Here is a 10,444-nt window from a genome sequence, read left to right on the forward strand (position 1 = left end):
AATGTAGTTATTCATGCCTGAGATGAAGCTTGGCATAGTAGTCATTGAGCAATAACAGATTATCTCTTCTCCTTAAATTCGTTCGTGCTTATGAATGTTGTTGGAGACGGTAGATAACTGAGTCAAGATATGAAGTGCATAACAAAGTCAAGATATGAAAGGTTCTAACTGTGTAGGTAGAGAACAATCTCACCGGCGGATAATCTCAGAGGTGTCGATGACATACATGATCAGCAAAAGATGAGAAAATGTCATCCCAAATGAAAAAGAAATCCAAATATATAGACGAGGGGATCATGACACTTCCACTTCAACCAAGAACCTAGTCTACACTATTATAAAGTTACGAGTTGCTGAAATCCAAACAATGTCAACCATCCGACAGAATCAAGCCCAAGGACTCATGATGAATTTATTAAGAAGGTAAAAATGATGACACATGTGCAACCTGGTTTCCTGAAATCAGCAAATGATAGACATCATAGTGTATTGCCATACGGTTCTTCTAATCGGCCATAGTGAGTTTGGTTATGTTTTTCTTCCTCTTGAGCGAAATGAGTTTGACCTTGTTGTTTGGCAGATTCCTCCGCATGCCCCTGAAAAACTTGACCAACGGATCGACAGAAGCATCACCATCTCGGTGTATGATTTCAGTAAGCCTAAGGTTGTTGCAGTTGAAATGCGCCAGGTCCTTAGAATATGATTGGCGGCGTTTCATCACCTCCTTTGTAGACTGGAAATTCAAGACCAGTTGAGCAGCGCAGAGGAATGAAATACCAATATATTACGGAATGTTTCGAGTTATGGCAATTAATTGTTGATGGAAGAAGTAGCAGACCTTGCAATGGCGCAAAGTGAGCTTCTGCAGGTTAGGGGAGTTGTACAGGTATTGGTGCAGCCTGAGGAAGTCGTCGTTGATACGGCACCCGTCAAGAGAAAAGCTTGTCAGGTTGTCAAACTTGAATACAGCAAGATCCTCATGACTCCCAAGGAACAACAACTGAAAACAAAAAACCATACAGGCACTCGTTTTCTTATCTTTAAATTTAAAAAATGGCTCTAGATGTAGGAAAATGCAAACCGAATAAATAGAAGGGGTGCCAATCAAGAAGAAGATGTACCGTGACCGCAAAATGCGACAAGCGCAAGGTTGTCACATTAGACATGGTGACAAGAATATAGAGTTGTTCTTTGATGTTCTGGTAACTCTGGTAAATCCAGGGCAGATGAATGGACGCATCGACAAGAGACGGCATGGTATGTGGCTGAGTGGTGTCAAGAATGTGCTCAAACTCCTCGCCGGCCAGACGAAGAGAAACAAGAGCTGGGGCCTCTATAAACAACTTGAAAACTTCATGATCCTCCACCGTGTGCTCGCCATCGACGATGGTCAATTTCTTGAGGGAGGAGGAGATGATCTTAGCATTGCTGGTAAGCAAGTGGAAGCACATGTTCAGTTGCAGGTCCTCCAGAGCAGGGCAGCGGGAGCTGCTGATGTGGCTCGCAAGATCATTCAGTTGCAACTCCAGGCCGGACAGATGCAACCTTTTGAGCCCGTGAGGCCATGTATCTCTACCTATGTCGCCGCGGAGCCAACGGTCGCCGACGACAGCGGTGGCCCCGTGCAGCCGGAGATCTTCCAGGCTCGTGAAGTCATGGCGGCGCAGGAGGTTGGCCGTGAAGCCGTCAAAACCGTGGACAGCACGCACGTCTGCACGGTCGATGTCGAGGCACGGCACGGCGCGCCAGAGGTGCCGCCACCTCGTGGACAGCACGCACGTCTGCACCGTCTGCTGCGCCTTGAGGTGCGATAGAATGGCGTGGAGGAGGTCGTCCGGCAGCGCGCTCAGCCGGTCATCGCCCGCATCACCGCCGTCGTCTTCATGGTGTGGACGCTTCGGCTCGGCGGAGGCGTCCGTGGATTCAAGCATGTCGGCTGTTCTGGATTGCTGCGCCACGTAGGAAGGGGAGACGACTAATCTGCTGGGTGTGGCTGCGCCGCCGCCGCCATGACTGTGGAGAAAGATTCGGGGGTGAGGAGAAAGACCGACGAGAGATACCATTCCTAATGGGCTTACTTATTACTGGACCCCCCGAGTGGAATTGAACTAGTTGGCCCAACAGCGCGCGGGAAAATGTGCAATGTTCCCAAAATAATTAACCATGGGGCAAAAAAAGAATTTTCCATGGTAATTGTCATAGCACAAAAAAAAGGTAAGGGTTCAAAAATTAAATTTGCATGGTTACATAAGATTAAATTTGCCATGTTGCAAAAAACTTTGCCATGTGTGATTCCTTCCTAGGTAGGCATATCTGACGCATGCAAAGTAGAAGAGAAACAGTGAGGGACAGAATTGGAGAAGCATATGTGCAACATATTATACTGTATGTATCATGGTTAATTTGGGAACTAGAGAAATGAATCATGATTTGGTTATGTGCTTTTATTCTCCATTTATTCGGCACTAATTATTGCTTCTTTCGCCTTGTTGTCTCTCACAAGTTATCTCTTCCTGGTTGGGTCGGGCGACATTGACGGTCAAGTAGCAATCCCGTCTTGAAGGTGTTGCCTTCGAGTGTCGTACATGATGGGGTTCGGGCGCGTGTGGGGCTGTGCCAACATGCATTTTCCATCTCAGTAGGTTTATGGCATTGTAGATGATGCTGAATGTAGTCATTCAGGCTAGAGATGGAGCTTGACATTAAATCCATTGCCGCTTCTAATTTCTGAATGTAGCTAGAGACAATGGATTTTTGAGTCAAGGCAAGAAAGGTTCTAACCTTGTAACTATATACTAGGTGGACAACAGTCTCGCTTGACAGAAAATCAGTGACATACACTACGAAGAAAATGTTATCCGAAATGAGAAAAAAAAATCATATGGACGATGCTATAGAAGACACTTCCAATTCAACCAAGAACCAAGTCTACAATTGCACAGAAGTTACGATTCGGTGCACTCAAACGATCCAACAATCTAATAAATCCAGCAAAGGATTCATGAAATTATTTTTCATGTCAATCCTCACTTAACATATAGTTAATTAATCCTCATTTCGACCCAACTCAATAGATATTTATTACAAAGTGCATGGTTCGTGCAATATATATTTGCACTTGCCGATGTACTAATAAAAAGGTAAACGGACAGAGGATACATATGCTTAGACATGCAACCTGGGCAGAAATCAGCAAAACAGATAGCATAGTGCATTGCCATACAGTTCTTCTAATCGATAATTCAGTGAGTTGGACCTTGCTTTTCTTTTTCCTTTTTTTGAGCGAAGTGAGTTCGATCTTGTTGTTTGGCAGATTGCTCGACATGCCCACCAAAAACTTGACCAATAGATGGACAGAAGGATCACTGTCACAAAGCCTAAGCTTCTTGCACTTGAAATGCTCCAGGTCCTTAGAATATGATTGGTGGCGTTCCATCACCTCCTTTGTAGGTTGGAAATCCAAGACCTGTTGAACAGCGCATACGAGTGGAATCAATATCACACAATGTGTTGAGTAGTTATGGTAATAGTTCGTGAAATAAGTAGTAGTCGCACCTTGCAATGGCGCATGGTGAGCCTCTGCAGGTTAGGTGAGTTCCACAGGTATTGCTGTAGCCCGAGGAAGTCATCGCTGATACGGCACACACCCAGGAACAAGGTTCTCAGGTTCTTAAACTTGAGTAGAGGAAGATTCTCATGACCCTCATTGAATAACAACTGAAACCCAGATAGATAGATAGACAGTCATTTTGTTATCTTTGAATTCTCCCGGATAAATTAATTAAGGAGATGCAAGCTGAATAAATAAAAGTGGGTGTATATATATATATATATATATATATATATATATATATATATATATATATATATATATATATATATATCAAGAAGAAGATGTTACCGTGACCGCAAAATTCGACCAGTGCAAGGTTGTCACATTAGACAGCGCGCCAAGAATGCCTAACTGGTCATCACGTCCTCCTGGATCCAGCGCAGATGAAACGACGCATCGACAAGAGACGGCACGGTATGTGGTTCGGTTGGGTCAACAATGTGATGGAGCTCCTCACCGAGGCGGAGAGAAACAAGAGCAGGGGCGTCTATAACCAACTTGAAAACTTCAAATTCGTCCATGATGTACTCGCCATGGACGACCAGTTTCTTGAGCGAGGAGGAGGCGATCTTGATATTGCTGGTGAGCAAGAACCAGCATTTTTCCAGCCGCGCCTCCTCCAGAGCAGGGCAGCGGGAGCTGCTGATGTGGCTCGCGAGATCTGCCAGTTGCAATTCCACGTTTGAAAGACGCAACCTTCTGAGCCCGCGAGGCCATGCATCTCGACCTATCTCGTGGCGGAGCCAATGATCCCCGATGGTAACGGTGGCCCCGTGCAGCCGGAAGTCCTCCAGGAGCGTGAACTCATGGCCGCGCAGGAGGTTGGTCGTGAAGTCCCGCTCGTTGATGTCGAGGCACGGCACGGCGCGCCAGAGGTGCCGCCACCGCGCGGCGAGCGCGCACGTCTGCACCGTCTGCCGGGCCTTGAGGCGCGACAGGATGGCCCGGAGGAGATCATCCGGCAGCGCGCTCAGACGGTCATCGCCCGCATCACCGGCGCCGCCGTCGTCCGCATGGCACGGACGCTTCGGCTCGGCGGCGCCAAGCATTTCTGTTGTTCTGGATTGGCGCGCGCAGTACGCAGCAGACGACTAATCTGCTGCTGGGTGTGGCTGCGCCGCCGCCGCCGCCATGGCTTCAGAGAAAGATGAGATCGGGATTCGGGAGTGAGCAGATGGACCGACGGGAGAAAGCCCTTGGGCTGTACTCTATCTATATATGCATAGAACGGGCCCTTTCTATCTTGTTTTTCTTTCTTTATTATTACTATCTTTTCTCTCAAATGTTTTTCCTCCTTTTTCTCTATTTAGTTTATTTATTTATTTTTATTTTCTTTCCCACCTCTTCTTTTCTTTTGTTTCCTTCTTAGTTCATGTCCACGGTAAATGTCTTTTGTAGTTTTATGTAGGCCTCACTAATTCATAACCCATTTGTGTTGTTTTCTAAAATGTTCTAGTAATATATGGCAACGGTTTTATCACTAACTTTGATACCAAAACATTTGTACCATTTTCACGAGTCGTATGAACCGGTTAGTTGGAAAGAATGAACATTTTGTTTGATGTATTCAAAGACTACAGCTGAAAAATGCGGACCACTGTTATTTTTAACACAATTTCAGATTACCTATGTGATGTTTTCTATTAAATTTTGTGTACTAGTAGTTTTTTTTGTACAAGTAGTTACTTTCTGCATGGAGCAACTCCAACTATATTTTCCCCAGATCAAGTTGTGGGTGTTGTGTGAGGGGGTAGTTTCTTATTTTCCCCATCAACAAAAAAACTCAAGGGGCCACAAATGGTGATAGATGGTCAAAAGCGTATGGTTAACCGTGGCGGGGAGTATCACTGGGGTTTGGGTAGGGATGGGAGCCCCTATTTCCTCCCTGCATATGCGGATCACAGAAAAGTGGGGGCGCATAGAGGTCCGTTGAACAGGGAGGTGGGCTAGGTGAGTATTGGAGTGTGTTTTATGCGCAAAACTCACAAAAGGATGTAACGAGGACGGGGACCTGTGTTGGATTGCTCTTAAAGGATAGATTAATGACAAAATTTCTAGACACCAACCACCGCAGTCATGTCCCATGTTTATAATCCAAAAACCATAATTCTATGGATGACCTTACAAAATCCCACACATCAATCCGGAAAAATAAGGTCATGTGGAGAAGTAAGTGTGCTAAAAAAAGAATGTATAACAAAACATATAAATGAAACCCTACAAAGAAATGCCCCGCGAGATGAAGCTTTGTCCAGATTGACCCCCCCAAACATCAAGATAATAGATACAAGCACATAGAAACAATTGCAATCCATCGAAGTTCAGCAAATGAATCTTTGCATGCTTGCAATTTTGTTCCTTTTATTTTCCCTCATGTAGAAGAATACGTTTAATTTAAACATAGCACATTAAGAGTTCATGTCTCAAAATAATACTACGAATGTAACTTTCATTGAATATATGTTCTAAATTTAGTGCAAGTGTGTCATCCAAATTGACATTGAATTACATAATAAACATATTAAACCTTAATATTTAGACGTATTCTTATGTTCTTAAACTTGGTATATAAAATTGTACTCCCTCTGCCCCAGAAGTGTCAAAAACGTCTTACATTATGGGAAAGTGGGAGTACTATTTAAGATAGATGTCGAGAGCGAGTTATAGAAAATATAGAAGTTTAGCCTGAAAACGGAGCGGAAACGGATGGAACTGAGTGCTACCACATTTGTTTTCATATATTTTTGCAGAAGCGGAAACGAATACAGAAACCCCGAAAATGAATACGGAAACAGATACTACCAGAAACGGACACGGAGTGAATACAAAGCGGACACGAAAACAGAAGTGGGCATTGACCGAAACTTAAAAAACCCTAGAATAATAGAGAAATACACAAACAAATTTCATGAATTGTTAACATGGCTAGAAAATAATATCATTATATTAGCAACTAAGCGCAGTATTGTAGTAGTATTGTACAGTTTGATATTAGGTCAAGCTGAGTACATGTGTGGTATTAGAAGTTGGGCTCAAATGATCCATTCAACTCATTGTATAATTGTGTGTTTGTTTGGTGGTTGGACTACAAAGCAGCCATAGGTCTATAGTAAAAATGAAAATTCCATATTCACGGAAACCGAAAGTTCCGTTTCCACGCTTGTTTCATCCGGAATCACCGTTCTGTTTTTGTTTTCGTTTCCGCATGCAAAATTCCTCTTCCACTTCCGTTTTGCAAATTTCCGTTTCCGTTTTCATATTTCCTTTCCGTTTCCTTTTTTCCTCTGGAAAAACGGAAAGTCTCCACTCCATTTTCATCCCTATACCATGGTACTCCTTGACTGGGAGTAATGCTACATCGACGGGATATTACGGGGGAAGGGGGGTTACGGAGTGGTTGTGACTTGGCATGCTGTGACTGATATAAGGGGAGGGAGGGGCCCCACCCACCTGAAATTCAGAGTGGGGGATAGTTCGTAATGAGCCCGTTAGTTTAGCATTAACCTTGATCGGTGTCGGATAACCACTCCAATCCGACCGTTTCAGTAGTCTATGTTGCACCTATTTTTCATATCTACATTCCATGAAAAGCCGAAATTAAATAAAAATAGGGTTAGATCATCCTATCCAAACCAGAGCCATCACAACTTTCTTTTAAGTGCATTTCGTCTTTGAGTTTACTTCTACATCACCATGTCGAGTTTCTAGTCATAGGGCTTAGTACTTTAGAGTTTCGAGTTATATTCACTTTAGTCATGCCGCCGCCGCATCATTATCCCGTCCATTGCCGACCACCACCATCTGTCGTATTCCACAACGTCTCAGCACTGCATCTACCATAATCATACTTGAGGTTGCTTGCATCTTTGCTTGGTCCAATTGGATCTTCTGGCTTTGATTCAAAATAAAGGCATCAAGAAAATCAGATCCCACCAGATTAGAATTAGTCTCACCATTCGGACCAGAATCAGCTTTGCGCAGTGTTCACCAAAATAGGCACAACTTTGTCACATGGACTACCTTCCGGCTCCACGAATACTCAAAATGATCACAATGATCGTGCACATCCAAAAAGTTCTCCCTGTGTATGCCAAGAGCCCTGGAAGGCCTTCAGAGCATTGTCTTGTAACTTAGAAATTTTGCCCTAATTTCATAACATGATTCATTGCAATTTTTCATATGGTATTAGAAATTGTTTGACCACTCATCTGAACTCCCATTTGAGTTATTCTTCATGCGTTGTAAAGCTGATGTCAATACACAGCTTGAGAAAAAATATATAAAAAATGTATTTTTAAGTGAAGTTGCATAGAGAAACTTTAGTGTATTTTACTTTGTGATCTTCATTTATATCTTGTTGTTCAAGGCATTGTCCTTAATTTTTTCACAACTTTTTTACATTATATTTGTAGTTTATTCCTAGGCACTGTCTTAACTGACTTTGCAATCTTGATTTATATCTTCTTGTTCAAGGCTACTGCATATAATTTGTTGATGCTAGTTGCGGAGTGCCGTGGCCCCATGAGTGTTCTAGGATAGGATCACGTCTCTAGTCCATTCACTAGTAGAAAAAGGGCCTTTAGTCCCGGTTCTGGAACCGGGACTAAAGGGTCATTACTAAAGCCTCCCCTTTAGTCCCGGTTCTTACACGAACCGGGACTAAAGGCCCTCCACGTGGCCGCTGCCTGGAGGTCCACCTTTAGTCCCGGTTGGTAACACCAACCTGTACTAAAGGAAATTTTCTGATTTTTTTTATTTTTTTTTTATTTTCAAATTTCTGAATTATTTTAACCTCTAATCTCTAATCACCCCTCATCACTGCTCAATTTAACCTCTAATCTCTAATCACCCCCCCATCACTGCTCAATTTAACCTCTAATCTCTAATCACCCATCCTCTCACTACTCTAGCCTGAGCACGCTTAACTTCCGGGTTCTATTCTTCCTCGTTTCCAAGTCTGCACTTGTAGTTTTCCTGACAATAGTAAGATGTCAATCCTATTAACCCTCAGGAATTTAGCTTGAGCATGAAGTCACACATTTCACAGTTTGAGTTTGAAACTATTGTTCTAAAAAACAATAATTATTTAGTAACACTAATATTTCTTGAATAAGTAGTTTGACCACAGTTTGACCAGATTTGACCAAAATTCAAAAAAACTGAAATAATTATTTAGTAACACTAATATTTATTGAATAATTAGTTTGACCATTGTTTGACCACAGTTTGACCAGATTTGACCAAAATTCAAAAAAACTGAAATAATTATTTAGTAACACTAATATTCTTGAATAATTATTTAGTAACACTAATACGTCTTGAATAAGTAGTTTGACCATAGTTTGACCAGATTTAACAAAAATTAAAAAAAAACAGAAATTTGAGCATAACTTTTTTCCTTTTAGAATTTGAGGATTCTAAAAATTTGCAAATAGGCAGTAGGCTGTCAAAATCGGATGCGGATTTTCATGCTGAACATTTTGATATATTATACTTTTTTTCTGACATCGTATGCAAAAGTTTTTCCCTACACTTTTTGCAAAACATGTCCAAATTTAAGTTTTTAAATTTTCCTAACTAGTACATATAGTAACATAACTACATCTGGAAGGATTTTAATTTTTGAAGTTTTTATCATTTTCTTTTGCTTTTTACAAAACTGAAAAGGCGATCAGGGAGGGTAGAGTTTGAAAATGGGACCTTTAGTACCGGTTCGTGCCATGAACGGGTAAAACCCCATTAGTACCGGTTGGTGGCTCGAACCGGGACTAAAGGTCTAACCTTTAGTACCAGTTGGTGCCACGAACCGGTACTAATGGGCATCGCACCCTTTAGTCCCGGTTCGTGGCACCAACCGGGACTAAAGGTCCCATTTGAACCGGGACTAATGCCTGTATGGTGCCCTAGCCGCTCGAACGGGGACTAATGCTCACATTAGTCCCGGTTCGTAATGCAACCGGGATTAATGCTCTTTTCTGGCCGAACCAAAGCCCTGCTTTCTACTAGTGATTCTAGTCCAGGACCAGCACATTACAGTTATTGTGCATTTGTGCAACTTGCATATCTGAATTGATTATGACTAACATTGCTACCTTATTTAAGCCTACCAAGCTCCACGGATTTACCGTGCAATTTGGCATCACCTTCCAGTCGCTCTACCCAATCTTTGGAGGTAATTTACACCGTTGGTTACCGGTCACCACATATTGAGTAAGAATTGGTAAGAACCTGAAATACATTCTCCTGCTTTTGATTAGCAACCACATTCTAGTAGTTGAAAGGGACATTATCCTTGTGTTTTGTTTCCAATCTTCGACTAACAATGACAGATTCGGTCGCATCGCCGCCGCCTGCCAGTACGCCGAAAATGTCACGATCGCCGCCCACGGTAAAGCAAAAGTAGCACTAGAGGACGTCATCATGGTTGTGAACATCTCCCAGATCACCGGCGTTGTTTGTAGATTGACCGCGTCAACCATGATGATGCCGATAATGATCTAGCATTGCTGCAAACAGTTTTGGTGTTTGTGGTGAATGGTGCACGTACAAGGGATGGTCACAACCGCCATTGCCGTAGAACAGAGCTTTAAAAATGATAATATATATCCCGGGGGGAGATACTAAAGTCATATAGTCGAGGCAATAAAAGACACTTTTGTTTCAATGAAGAATCTAGTCTGCACTAATATAAAAGTCAGGAGTTAGTGAAATCCAAACCATCTCAGCCATCAAATACAAACAAACCCAATAACTGATGGAATAATGTTGTATGTTATTCCTCACTTAACAGATAATTAATTAGTCCTCTATTCGACACAATTCAATAGCTAT

The 10,444-nt window shown here is 42.5% G+C and overlaps 1 protein-coding gene across 1 annotated transcript; it reads right to left on the minus strand.

Annotated features, from left to right (window-relative positions):
- Positions 1-359: 359 nt before the first annotated feature.
- Positions 360-2,035, minus strand: LOC123126246 (MEIOTIC F-BOX protein MOF-like). The gene is made up of 3 exons (XM_044546617.1): positions 1,122-2,035; positions 839-1,000; positions 360-733 (listed from the first exon to the last, which is right to left on the minus strand). The coding sequence occupies exons 1-3, from the start codon at positions 1,929-1,931 to the stop codon at positions 506-508; spliced, it is 1,200 nt and encodes a 399-aa protein (XP_044402552.1). The 5' UTR covers positions 1,932-2,035; the 3' UTR covers positions 360-505.
- Between the last annotated feature and the right edge of the window lie 8,409 nt (positions 2,036-10,444).

The sequence above is a fragment of the Triticum aestivum genome, chromosome 5D (genome assembly GCF_018294505.1).
Source record: "Triticum aestivum cultivar Chinese Spring chromosome 5D, IWGSC CS RefSeq v2.1, whole genome shotgun sequence".
In the NCBI taxonomy this organism is placed as follows: Eukaryota; Viridiplantae; Streptophyta; class Magnoliopsida; order Poales; family Poaceae; genus Triticum; species Triticum aestivum.